Source organism: Aphelocoma coerulescens, chromosome 3 (assembly GCF_041296385.1).
Source record: "Aphelocoma coerulescens isolate FSJ_1873_10779 chromosome 3, UR_Acoe_1.0, whole genome shotgun sequence".
NCBI lineage: Eukaryota > Metazoa > Chordata > Aves > Passeriformes > Corvidae > Aphelocoma > Aphelocoma coerulescens.
Genome location: NC_091016.1, coordinates 48,920,915 through 48,934,610, shown reverse-complemented (window position 1 = coordinate 48,934,610; position 13,696 = coordinate 48,920,915). Strand labels below are relative to the sequence as shown.

Sequence of the window (13,696 nt, the reverse complement as noted above, 5' to 3'; positions counted from 1 at the left end):
CAGCATTTAGGGCAAATGAAAAAATAATGTATTATATTAGGTTTCTCTGTAGAACAAAAGTTTAACAGTGAGCAATAGCAAGAATTCTTGGCAGTAAAGTAAAAGACTCTTTCATAATACTGGTTCACTTTTCAAAACATTATTTCTGGAATGATACATTTGGCTGCATGGTTTTTCTTGGTAAGAAAACTTGTCCTTTAGGAAATAATCAAGTTTTTGAAATTATTGTGTGCATAGAGGAGGCAGAAGGAAAATGCTTTGAAGAAACAATGAAAACAATATTATCTTTTCAACACTAATTTCCTCCAAGACTTTTTCCATAATAAAGCAGAAAAATCCACACATGGTGATTTCAATTATTACAGATATTTGTAATATTTAAATAATTTATGCCCTTTAAACATTTCTGTATCAAAGATATGCTAATTTTCAGAGTAGAAAAACAGGCCTAATAAAAGCAGTCTGAACAAATAGTATCTCTATGATATGGGTAACTGTCCTGGGCTTATTTCAAGCTTATATGGTCATACTTTGAGTTAAACTATGCCAGTGTAAAACCAGATCAGTCAGCCCTCGAAATTTTGTTGATGCCAGGATCTGTGGGTTCAAACCACCACTGTGTGATAGTAGGGTAGCATGTACCCCTCCATAAAGAACTAAGGCAGCTATTGTAACCTAGATCCACAAGGATCCATGCCCATGAACAGACACGTTTGCTTACCGACACACTCGCTCCCAGCCAGATCCACCAGCTGCAGCCTTGTTTTGACTTGCTTCATTTTCTCAGTTGCTTCAAATTGCACTGGAGAAGAGGGTCTGGAAGAAGAGGTGGATTTATTGTCTCTCATTCTTTGTAGAAAAGTGCAGGAAGCCTCTTTAGTTAGTCTCTGACTGGTTTGTTCATCTTCCCATAAAGTACCTGGTTAATGGAAAAAAACAAGAGCTTCTCACTGACACTGATAATTGAGATGGGAAAAATAATGGGGCATCAATAGGGGATGTACAGTATCTGCTGCTTCAGGCAATTCTAACAAAAGCAATATACAAGTCAGAATCCATGCCACAGGCATGACTTTTTCTAAATGACTTTTTATCTAAGGTTTTACTCATCAAACTTATCGTACCACTTGGTAACAAGTTTTGGTGTAGATTGTGTTGTATCCAATATCCCCATTGTTCATATATCCATGTGGAAAACAAGAAATGGGAGTCCAGTAAGGACTTTAGAGAGGCTTTTTTCAAATTTTTAGCCTGATTGCAACTTTGGTTGCAGATTTCAGATGTTTGGGAGCAGTAGGCTCTGAAAAATGGTTCTATGTATTTGAAACATCACCTGCTGGTGCTCTGGGAAAAAAAAATCTCCATCCTGCCTCTTCTATTTTGTCCTTTGCTGCTGTTCCCCTTAGACTTCCTTCAGCCCTCATATCCTGCTGCAAGATCTCCACGTGATGAGCTATTAGCCTCAATAGCATTATTCCCACTTCTTCAGGTTGGTTACCTACTAATATCCTTCCTCTTCCTTAGCAGAAGCATCTGGCTTTCTCTGTGCTGGGAAGGAAGATAAAGATTCTCTGGGAAAGCTGCTTTCACATTAGCTTAGCATGAATATATGCAAAATGGATTTCCCAAAGCAGTTTTGTTTTTTCTTAGTGTTTTGGTTTTCATCTATCCCTTTCTTTCTCTCTCTGAAAGACATGAAAGATAAGAGGCACATATTCTGCCACAAGTCATAGAGATAGACTTCCTTCAATGCTTAAAGAGTTCTAGTTGGAATAGTAGCAAGTTTGACTTGCGTTGCAGAGCTCTGTACTTCTCCAAGTAAGCTGCTGCTAAATCATGAGGCAGCTCTTCACAGTGTGGGCAGAGCTGCTGTGTTGGTTTACACAGAATAAATGGCTTCAGGCTCTAAAGTCTCAAACCAAGTGTTCTCACTCCTCTTCAGTTTTAAACAATGAAATTAAGAAACAGCTCTCCTTAAACAAGAGATAATTCTGATCAAAATGCTACCTTAATCAAACCTGGAAAAGTGCTGGCTTGTCAACCCTGGCTTAAGGTGCAGAACTCATCACAGAGTTTAGAACTTCTTATTTAGTGGCTTAGATATCTGATGATATCTTAGATATCTGATGTTGACAATGGCACCTGGCTTTTAAATCAGGATCCTTTCCTTTTAAACAAGGCAGGCTGCGCTGTCACACACTGCTGCAGTGAGGTCCCAACTGCAGCACTGCTCTGTTCCCTTACAATACACATCTTCACCCATGTGCTGTGAGTCAAAAGCCAGAGTCTGCATTCAACAACAATTAGACATTTCAGTGGAGCTTTGCTGCCAGGCAACACGGCACGGTGGGGTGGCTGCACTTAGAAGTGGCAAAGGGAATTCTGGACTAGACAAGATGGCTGCTGTGCTAATGGTGCAAACTCTGAGTGTAGAAAAGTACCATCAGTCTAATTGACAACAATCTGGAGAGAGTTAACATCAGGAATGCTGGAGCTGCAATTTGTGAAGTGACTGTGTCTTTTGGAAAGGCCCATAGGTAAGTGAGGGCACTGTTTGTTCTGCTTTGCTGATACAGTTGGTTTAATTTCTGATAGCAATCTAAGGTAAAAAAAATGTTAAATATTTCCCACTTTCTAAAATCACATTGTTGTTGCAGAGTATGAAGGAGATGGGCCACAGCACTCAAACAGAGAGCCTGAAATTATAACATGAGCAAAAGAAAACAAAGTTCCCCCCAGAGTCCCAAAAGGAAGTTGTTCCTCGACCAATAAACTGGTAAGTCTTGGTGTAGTAGTGAAAAGTAGAAATATCAATATTTCCATAGTAAATTAGACAAGTATTTTGTCCTTTCATACAGTGGCCTATTATTAACAGTTGAAAGGATTCTGAATTTGATGGACATTTTTGCAAGGCAGAGGGTAAAAAATTTAATTCTTTCTCACCCAAAAGCAAATGATGATCTCTAAAATTTATGGTTAGCTTAACCACAAACTTTGTACGACATGTAATTAGTAATTCTAAGTAATTTAACTACTTTGAGTACCTATCTTACCAAGATCTTTACTATCTTATACCTTATGACTTTCTGATAACATTTATTAGTTGCCTCATGCAATAAAACTTCAACAACTCTAAGTCAAGACATATAAAGAAAAGTGCTAAGATTTTATGAAACTAAAGCAGCATTCAAACATGAAAATGGTCTGTTATTTAAGGATATACGTAGAAGTTAGAAAAATGGAAAAGAACTGAGGGAATGTATCAAACATTGGAAAAAGGAAGAAAAAGCAACAGGAAGATCTCCCAGTCCACAGACTGTTTTTCTAAAAACAATTGGCTCTGGATGTATTTTAGTAACATTCTACTTACCAAAGTTATCTCCAAAGACAACTGTGGTTATGGTCAATGTCACTACCAGATGAGAACGAGAGGAATGGGCATGCACCAGGGTTGGGTGTGTGACTCTCAGCTGTAGGCCTTTGTTGACTAGATGCAAAAATTCCAATGCATTTTCAACAGTCCTAAGAAGTAAAGAAACAGAAAGGATAATTAACCAACCTGAAGGAAAAATCACACAAGAAAGCTGACAACTTGAATGAGAATCTCAGCACTTCCACTTCCCTGCTCTTCTCCTTATATTACTCTCAGTTTTGAGCTGCACAAACAACTGTATTTAGACTTTTTCAGGTGGGATAACGATGAAAATTCAAGACAAAAGCTGTGATGCAGCCTGAAAGTGCTGCAGAAGTGGCCTGCCAGCCTTGCAGGTCCAGAGGTACTGTAGCTCAGCTCTTGAGGCAATGGAAGTTTCTGCATCTCCACACTTTGGAAGAAAAGACACAGGTTAAGACACTGCTGGAATCTCTGGTCTTACAGAAGTGGATTTGTCCAATTTATGCTAAGGTAGCTCATTTTCTTAGGTACAGAATTAGGCAAAACCCCCCAAAAATTCTCTGGGCCTCTGGAAGTCATATTTCACATTTGGAATTAAATCCAGAATCCCTGGAAAAAAGTTCAGTTCCACTGTTCAATGAGCACAGTGTCAGAATAGAGAGACATAAGTTTCTATAGACCATTTATCTCATATTATCTGTTTTCCTATTAAAGGAAGTACTGCAAATATGATCAATCAAAGAGCAAAGACCTAACACACACAGTGCACTAAACACAGAAAATGAAATAAACTGGTTAGGTAAAGAAAAAAAACACTCTGATTTTCCCTAGGTTTGCAATGTTTAAAACAAATGAGATAAGAGTGCCTACCCTTTTCTTTCAGTATTGCTTCTTCAATAATCACTGAAGGTAGAACACCTAAATAATTGTTTTAAAGTGGGGCTATAAATGATGACTACGTATCATAGCCTGGTCACTGAATGCTCTGTAACAGCACAACCATTAATAACTCTCATGACAGGCCTCAGGCTTGGTTCCACAGCGCTGCAGTCAGCAAAAACAAGCATGTCTTTAGGCAAGGTCTTTATGACTTAGATTTGGCTGACTTCAGTAAAAGTCACACTGGGCAAAAGCTTATTTTATGCTAAGAGCCATACTTGAAGAGTTTAGAGACAGAAGAACAAAAGAAAACAAACTACACTCAACTAAAACAATTTCCTCGAAAAACAAAGCAAGGGCATCTGAAGAACAGAAAGGCATTTGGCCACACCATATCTATGGGCGCTCAGGAGAAGCGGCCACCTCAGTGCAGTTCCCTGTGTATCCAGGGCTGCATGAGGTAAACAATCACTGCAGACTTCCCCTATCAACCCTGAGCCGCACATGCCCGCCTTCACTGTGACACCTCTGCCTCCGGCACCCACTGGGGATGTCTCCTGCTTGTCTGACCTGGTGCCAGCAGAGAACCAGTGGCTCTAGTTCCTACAGTCAAAGCCTCACACTGGGGTGATCTGGCTATTGCCTCACGCATCCTGCCTTCCCAAGTCTTGAACTGCATCTTCCAGTGGCTACTCAGCCAGGACTGGAAGGCCTGACAGGGAAGCAGCCTTGGCTAGGAAGCAGCACCAGGCTGTCAGCTTTTTCAAACTGCTGCTGGGAGCTGGCAAAGGGTCAATGCTCCAAGCTGCTGCCCCATCCCTACATTTGCCAACTAAGACAGGGCTCAGGGTGTGCTGTCAGTGCTGGTCACCTACTGCTGGGAAGCTGCAGCTGGCTTTGAAGACAAGCAACATCCCCAGCCCAGTGTGGCGACCTTGGCACAGTAGCTCCCCAGCGGGACTGACAGAAATAATATTTTCGTATAATCTCTACGACTTCATCGTGCTCTTTGTGCTGCACGTTCCAGGACCAGATTCTACAAAGAGAAGCCCTTTTGTGGTTATGTTAAAAATTGGATGCTGAAAGTTCTCCAAAGTCAACCAAGCTATAAAAGAAGAAAGAGACTGAGGTTTTTGTGATGCAGTAAGATGAACATGTTAGCAGGAAAGAGACTACTGTACCTTAATGGATATATGGAGAAGCCAATGAGACCCAGCAGGCCAATATATTCTAGATGAAATATTATCATAAATGTGGATGTGTTTTTATTCAAAGCATGAGCTGTTTACTTTAGATTTTGGGCAGCTGGGTGGCCTCATTCAATGGTTCCCTTACTTTGTTTGGGTTTGTTTTTTCTTATTAACCTTTCTGTGTAATTATTAATATAACTTGTTTATGAATTGGACTTTTTTCGCTGCTTGCATTGTAATTGAGATACAAGTCCATATTTTTATTTATATTTGCATTAGAATTTAGTATTAACCGACTGAGATAAGTGGCTTTTAAGAGTTTTAGTTCGAGGCGCCAGGTTCCTACGCCATAAATTAAAATTTACAGAAATAAACAGAGCAGCCATTTTATTAACTAGAAGGACTAGAAGGACAAATGAAACCTTACTGCAGCTCTTTTTTTTTTGTCTCTATGGCACAAGTCCTGCTGCTTCTCACCTCTCCCTTCCCCATAACCTATGAAAAGAGATGGGTCACCCACTAACTATGCAAAGCTCCCTTGGGAAGTGGAACAGGCATTTTTCAGGAATAAAATTATGCCAGGCCAGCATCTTAGTTACTGAAATACCATAATTAAAAACTACTTGGAGGTTCGGATGAAAGAGGGAAAGTTCAACTCCCATCATGCCTACACTACATGCACCCGTCTTCATTTTCTAAGTCGTGTGGCTCCTTTCCTGTCTAGTCAAAGGAAAAAGATTAGCTCCTCCAAGAAAGATTCAGCACACACAGGTTACATTCTGCTCCCAGCCTTTTCAGGAGTTTTTCATTCCCTTGACAGCAGAGCCTTAACTAGATACTAAAAGTTGGAGTAGAGTCACAGTTGGAGAAATACAAGAATAGAGACAGAGAAACCCACCAGTCAGCATAATACAGACAGAAACGGCAAGAGGATTCATCACTTTAAGTTCCAGTCATTTTTCATACATTCCATGTTCTTATGGAGCATGCAGAGTGCAATCAAGCTTGCAGAATTTCTATGGAAATTGTATTTAACCTCAAGACCAAAGAGCAGGCATACCCTAGATACAAATGTTAATCCTTCCAAGAATATTGCAGTGCTTATTATTTCATAGAAAGAAAGAAGCTCTGTAGCTCCTACAATGAAGAAAACCACTTGACAATTTCTCAGGGCTCCCACTTTTCTATGAGCAATTAAATTGCTAGAAAGTACAAATCAATAAATGTGTATCACTAGGTAGAATAAAAGTATGTTTGCACAATCCTCAAGTACATTCTTGTATTTTTATCAAGGTTTGCTGCGAATAGCATTAAACCCAGATAAACAAACTATTGGTCAGCTTATGTGACTAAGTCCCACAGCAAAAAATTATTTCCACTGAGGCTGCATTTTATTTTAATTGGCATGGGATGCATTTCATATCTGACTGCTAATTCCCATTGGAAAAGTAGAGATTAGACCATGACAAGAATTATTATAGAGAAGTGAAGAAAAACATCACTTTTCCCCAAAAACATAGAAAACACTAATGCTCTTCTAAACATTTCAACAGAGCAAGATGTTCCTTTTCATAAACATTATTTACTCAAGGAGCAGGACACTTTTTAATGTTTTTAGACATCTCAATAATGCACATGCTCCCTTCTGGAATCTGTTCTCATGCTGGATGCTCACAGAGAGATGTCCAGTTTAATTCCACTGGGTACCATCACGATTCTGGTACCACTTGTACTGCTGGTCCTAATTTTTGGTTTTGGTTTTGTTTTTTTTTTTCCTAGATAATGCTGATTCTACTAGTGTAAGCCTGAATAAAGGCCACAAAAATGGTGAAAGGCCTATAGGGGAAGCCATGTGAGCAGAAGTCGAGGTCACTTGGTTTATTCAGCCTGGAGGAGACTGAGGGGAGACCTCACTGCAGCTACAACTTCCTTGTGAGGGGAAGCAGAGGGGCAGGAACCCATCTCTTCTCTTTGGTGACCTGAGGGAACAGCCTCAAGTTGTATCAGGGGAGGTTTACACTGGATATTAGGATACCCAGGGGGTGGCCAGATACTGGAATGTGATTCTTGGGGCTGTCCTGTGCAGGGCTATGAGTTGGACTCTATGATTTGTGAGCCCCTTCCCACTCAAGACATTCTGTGATAAACAACACAGCCATTACTAAAATGAAGTATCTGAAACAGATTCTCTCGTGTTAATGGATGAAATTTTATGAACACATGATTTTTAACACCTAATTACCCAAGGTAAGATTTTTACATATAACAAGAAAGCACTGTACATCTGCTTTATATGCCACACATAATACCAAGAATCATTCCCATGAGTACTAGAACAAGTCTTTGTAATGCTTAGTAAGTAAAAGAAGGCATTAAAGTAAGTATAGCTGTAGCCTTAAATACCCTACCTCTTCCTACACTGTCAAGTTGTGTAAATAAGGATCAAACCTGGTGAACACTGATGCTGGGAAGGTACATCTTAAAAGTGAATGGTGAGAAGCTTTGCTGCTTCTTAGGTTTTAATTTGAAGAACCTCAATTTTCAAGACCTACAAGTTCAAATGCCAACACAACAAATCCAGCGTTAACACCTCCAGTTATGAAAACAAAATATTAAGCAATATTAAGATGGGTATTTGTATTAAAAGATCACGTAAAATCTTATTATAATTTTTTTTTAACTCTAACCCATAAAGGGAGAGCTAAAACCCTACAGCTGCTTAAAAATTTGCAACTGGTACATAAATTTCTATTATAATCTGTAAATTTTATAATTCAGTAAGACTGGATGGAAAGTGCTTTGTGACTGGATTATCCCTTCTTCTTCTACAGCTGACAAGATGCCCTAGATCCAGCAACAACAAAATATGCAGCAATCTTCAGGCATTCTGAATGAAAGGCACATTATACTCCTTAAAACAGGAGTGTAATGCAAAGTAACTGTACAGTTATTTCTGGGAAGTATTTTAACATTTGCAGCCAACAGCAATCTAATAGATTGAGCTAACAGAAACAGAACTGTTCTTTTACATATGGTAAGGACTCATTATTTAGAAGCAGTCTGGTGCCAATAATGCAGCTTTGTGACAGCTCTTCATGGCATTAACACCAGATCATGTTTGGATGGTAGGAACAAGCCATGTACTTACTCGTGTGTCAGCAATGGCACATCGCTCTTCCCTTCTCTGGTTGTGACAACATCACGTTTGATGCCAAATACTTTTCCATAACTGTCTTTGGCCAGAAGATCAAAAATTTCATTATTATACACTTCTACAACAGAAACCTCAACCCAGTAACTTCCTGGGGGCTTTTCTGAAATAAGCCTGGCAAATAAAAAGAAAAAAAGAAAAAAAATTGAAGAAAGCCCAAAAATGTTGAAGTCCAACCCCAAATGAACAATCTGTAAATAGAGATCTATTCTTTAATTGTAATATAATTACAATCTGATAAAGTGTTTACTAAGTATCTGCAGCCATGGATTTGCTTCATCCATATCTTAATGTTAACTTGAAGAATCAGAATATACAGTTTATTTATACATGAAGAAGTAAATAGAATTTAATTTCCCAAACAGCTGTGCCAGCTTGGTTTTTTTCCACTAGCCTCCCACCTCATGATTTTTTTATACCATTTCTCTGCTGGCAGTTACTGCACTCAGAACTCAAAGTATAAAATCTGGCAGAGTGCAAGCAGTGAACAGACAGAGATGGCAAACTATATCTGTAAGAAGTTATCTGTTCACAGCCTCAGAAAACCCACAAATTAAGGGCTTCTCTATTCAGGAGAGTATTTAGAGTTAGACAGTTACTCTCATACAAAACTGGTTCTTTGATTTATCTTATGCCCTTCTCCAAAAGAAACAGGCTTAGCTGGAAAAACTTCTAATGGCTCTTCTACTGTAACATAGGAGCCTATCAGTTCAATCCTGTATTAGGTTCAACTATAAAAATCTAAGAACTCTTAAAACAAGAACAGACGGTAGTTAAAAAATCTACTATCATTCTTCCTTGGGACTGGGTTCTAATCTAAATCTTCCTCTTGTATTCCAATTGTCAATTCTCACAAAACTTTTAGGAACTTAATAATCTTTTGGACTCCCACAACTATGGTTAAAATATTTTCAAAAGTTTAATTAAGAGTCTGAAAGCCAGATGGACAGATAACACACAGTAAAACCGGATAATCTTATTGTCTTAGAAAATCAGATTAAGCAGGAGAGAGACTAGAAACCTATATAAAGCCTCAAATATCAAATGGTGGTCAGAGAATCTATAAATATTAACCATTGTGAAGCTGAAATCTATAATGATAAATACATTACAAATATTATTTCACCCCTTCTATACAGTTTAAAGTGACTGCCACTGACAGCAAACCTTTACTTCGTTTTTACCTGAACACTTCTTGGGTAGCTCGGGGAATAATTCCAAGTTCTGATTCCTCTTGTATGGAGAATGCTAAGTTCCCCTCTAACTGTGGTCCCAACATTGTGTATGTCTTCCCACTTCCAGTTTGCCCATAAGCCATGATACACACATTGTACCTGAAAAACAGAAGTGCTGTAATATATTTTACCATTACCAAATGTGTCTGTTAGGTGTCAAGTCAAACTCCAAACAATTTGGGAACACAAACTTAAACAAGAAAATAAATACACTGCCCCTGATTTCTTTCTGCAGGTCTCAAAGTCTGACAGTAATTACTGTTCATAACATCACCGAAACAGATTTTATTTTTTAAGCAGAGTTGAAGGGATGCTTCTAAGAAGACGTTTAAGGGATCCTTAGCTTGGAATGACTGATGCTGTTAGACCTCCTTGCCTGCCCAACTTCCAGCTTGTGCACTACCGAGCTGCTTGTTAATCAGCTCCTGAAACACTGCAGTTTACAGTACAGCATTTTAAAGTAAACCATTGATGGGCTTGATTTGTGTTACAGTGCTGTGCTGGAAACCCCACTGCATTTGTATCTTAACAGCTGGGAACTCTTCATCTCTCATAGCCTTTTTCAGGCAGGCTCATTACTCATAGCCTTCAGTCAGAGAAGACAGCCCCCTAAGAATAGGAGGCACAAATTTTAAACCAACAGCACCAGTTCAGAATGAGCATGCACACAACGACTACTCTGGAACAAAGGTGGCAGGAACTGCTCTGATAAGGACAAGGAGAAAATGAAAATGTACAATGTCAGTGCAGAGGAACAGGAACCTATGAAACATCATCTTCTGAAGCAGACAAGTAAATATGTCTAATGAACAGAACTCTGAAAAAGCCACTTTCACTGTGCTGAAAATAATAATAGAAAAAGAATTGTTCACAGCTGTGAGCAGTGTTGTGGTCTGTGCCACAGGGATCTGAACTGAGACGCATGAATCCTATCTAGAAAGTGTGTTACTAACACAATCAGATCAAAGTCAACATCTTAAGCAAAATAAGTGGTTGGACACAGACACATCCAGCCACAGTACTGCTTTGTATGGAGGACCAACACTGTTGTGCAGCTGAAGTTTTGCCCCTTCTTGGCTGTGCCTGCTCTGCTGCCCCTGCCAGCACCTTGATGTTGACCACAGTACTGTGCCAGCAAAACCCTTGGAAGACATGCAGTTATGCTGATAGGACTGTCCTATCCCTGGACTATCTTGTTTATTCAGAGATACGACATTAGCAGAACCTTCATGCATGAGGAGTGCTTCACAGTTTGCAGAAACATCTGCTCTACTAGAGAGCTGCAAGAATGGGCTTGCTCCTCTTCTGCCAGAGAATAAAATGTCACTGCCTAAACTACCTCTGCTGTGGGCAGACCTGAAAAAGCTGCTTTTGATTATCTGATGTTTTTCCTCGTATCAAAAATCTAGTTTCAATCCCATGCCAGCATATTTCAATGAACACCCCTCATCTAATTGTTTCAAATGTACAGTTTCAAGTAATGAAATACTTATATGGCATTTCAGTGATTTTTTGCATATTAAACATGCCTAGAAGCAGTTATTTCAGGAGGATTATTTTGAAAACTTTCCTTGTTAGAAAGAAATGTGGGCTGATAAGCCACATGGAAAATATCTGAGTACCCTTTCTGGGAATGTGAAGTCAAAGTTGCAGTCAATGAATCTATAGTAGGGTCCCTCCAGATTTTAGCATGAACTGCAGAGTATAGAACAGAAGTCTAGTCATAGATTTGATGAAGTAAAGGAGATAACTGTAATTGAAAACAAAGAGCACTACAGTAAAATTAAATGTGATAGAAATTAGGGCTGTAAATCTGAAATGAGGGATTTCTTGAAGTATTCACTGCTGACATAACTCAGTAGAAAAGCTCACGCTAATTTTGGTAGTTTTTAGCTAGACTAACAATGAGTAATTTTCACAGTTCTGCCCCTCATGCACACTGCCTGGTCAGCCTGCACCTTACTGAGACTTCTAGCCCTATTTCAAAGTTAAACAGATCTTTGGAACCAAAAAGGGAGCCAGATGTTTGCAAGTGGTCATTTTCCTTAAGAAAAACAGAATTAGTCTTCTTAGAAGTCTCTCCTAAAGGACTTTCCTACAGTCCAGCTATTCAGATTTTCCTTAATTGCTGCTTGCTATAAGACAGGAAGAATCCTGGACAAAATAGTTCTGACAAGATACAGATGATATGATTAGAAGTTAAGTGGGCAGAGGACTGTAACATTGAAGACAGAGATGCAAATCAGGTATCAATCAGTGGTAACTTCTCTGCCAAAGCCAAAACAGTGTTTCAGTCAGCCCAAATGAGCTAAAACTGGCCAAAGCAGTATCATATCTAAGTAGGTACAGGAGATAATGAATTGTTGGGGGATTCAACAGGAAGACAAGCAGCAGATTACTCTATATTTACCCATATAATAATAGTTACTTATTATGGTTTACTTCATTGGTGTTCTAGCTCCAGCATAAAGATTTCAAATAGAGAAGTCTGAAGATTTTTGACTATGATTCACCTACGTGCCCTGATATTCTTCCTTCCTCACTTTGTTTATTATTATAAGTAACAGTTATATTCTTGTTTAGAAAAGTTCTCATTGTCCAGCAAAAATACCAATAGTGTTGTAGCACTTTTCTCCAGAAAAGAGTGCGGGTGCTCACTCTAGCAAAGTCACCCCTAGGAGAGAACACTGTTAAAGGAAATGAAAGGAGCAGAAATTTATTCTTTAAAATAAACAAGTTGGATTCTTCAATGCTGTAAAGAAAAGAGAAGTTATCTTACTCCTTGTTGGCCCTGTATGGCTCACGGTAAACTGTGAAGCCTGCTATACTTTGTTTTACGAATGGAACAATCTTTTCTTCCTGCATATTTATACTGAAAAATGAAACAATCCATTAAGAAACAAAAACATAGAAAAAAATAAGGAAAAGGAGAGAACACCCCCTTCTACTCAAGCTAGAAGTTGTTACAGACCACTTTGGAACCAAGAGTAAAACAATCAGGAGCAGCAAAGAGGTTCAAAGTTCAGACTAAGCATGTCTGTTTCCCATTTACAGTGGGAAGGCTGCTGTGCTCATATGCACAGACTTGCCTTTCCTGAGAATCTGCTTCTGTTTAAACAGCACTTCTGGAAGAACAAGACAGGTCTTTTGTTTTCAATAACAGAACATTTCCTAACTGAATACAAAAATCTTAACTTTTAGGACAGGATTCTCCCCATGTAAAAATTAGGAGCGGGAAGTACAGCAGATCAAAGTACAGATCACATAGGTCTGAAGACACTTAGGGATGCATTGAACCAAGGCAAAATTATGATCGTTGCAAAAGAAAAAGTAGGGAGAGAAAGCAGCAGTTTTAAGACTTCTTTAAAATCCTGCAACCTAGTGGTCCCTAGGTTGCTCAGCTAAAGAAACTGTGGTTACTTATCTCTGGTAAACAAGAACAATGCAATCTATGACTTCCCTCAGCCAGGGAGCCCTTGGGGGCCCCTCTGTGGCATATGGAATTCCATTCACAGAATCTTTAGATACCTCTTCTAGGACACTTTTAAGAAAAGTGGAAACTTCAGTGCACAGGCTTCTGGGAACAAGGATTGCTACTGTTCAACTATGCCACTGTGGATAGAAAGGGACTGTCTTTTCCTCTACAGGGAGGGAAAGGTCCATGACAGCCCTACCATATAATTAAGTGGTATTGGAACAGGGATGAAAAAGGAGCAGAAAGGAAGTTATGTATAAATCTCAGTTCAAGCCTCAAGGATTATAACAATATGCACTTCAAAGCTTCTTT

At 39.1% G+C, this 13,696-nt stretch overlaps 1 protein-coding gene across 3 annotated transcripts in view; it reads right to left on the bottom strand.

Annotated features, from left to right (window-relative positions):
• KIF25 (kinesin family member 25) overlaps nt 1–13,696 on the bottom strand; it is a 42,268-nt gene that overhangs the window by 3,918 nt on the left and 24,654 nt on the right. For all 3 annotated transcript variants that reach the window (XM_069010193.1, XM_069010194.1, XM_069010195.1), the window contains 4 exons: nt 9,859–10,008; nt 8,612–8,788; nt 3,371–3,522; nt 722–919 (listed from right to left, as the gene is read on the bottom strand). In XM_069010193.1, the coding sequence (XP_068866294.1) occupies nt 722–919; nt 3,371–3,522; nt 8,612–8,788; nt 9,859–10,008 (677 nt within the window). The remainder of the gene's footprint in view (nt 1–721; nt 920–3,370; nt 3,523–8,611; nt 8,789–9,858; nt 10,009–13,696) is intronic.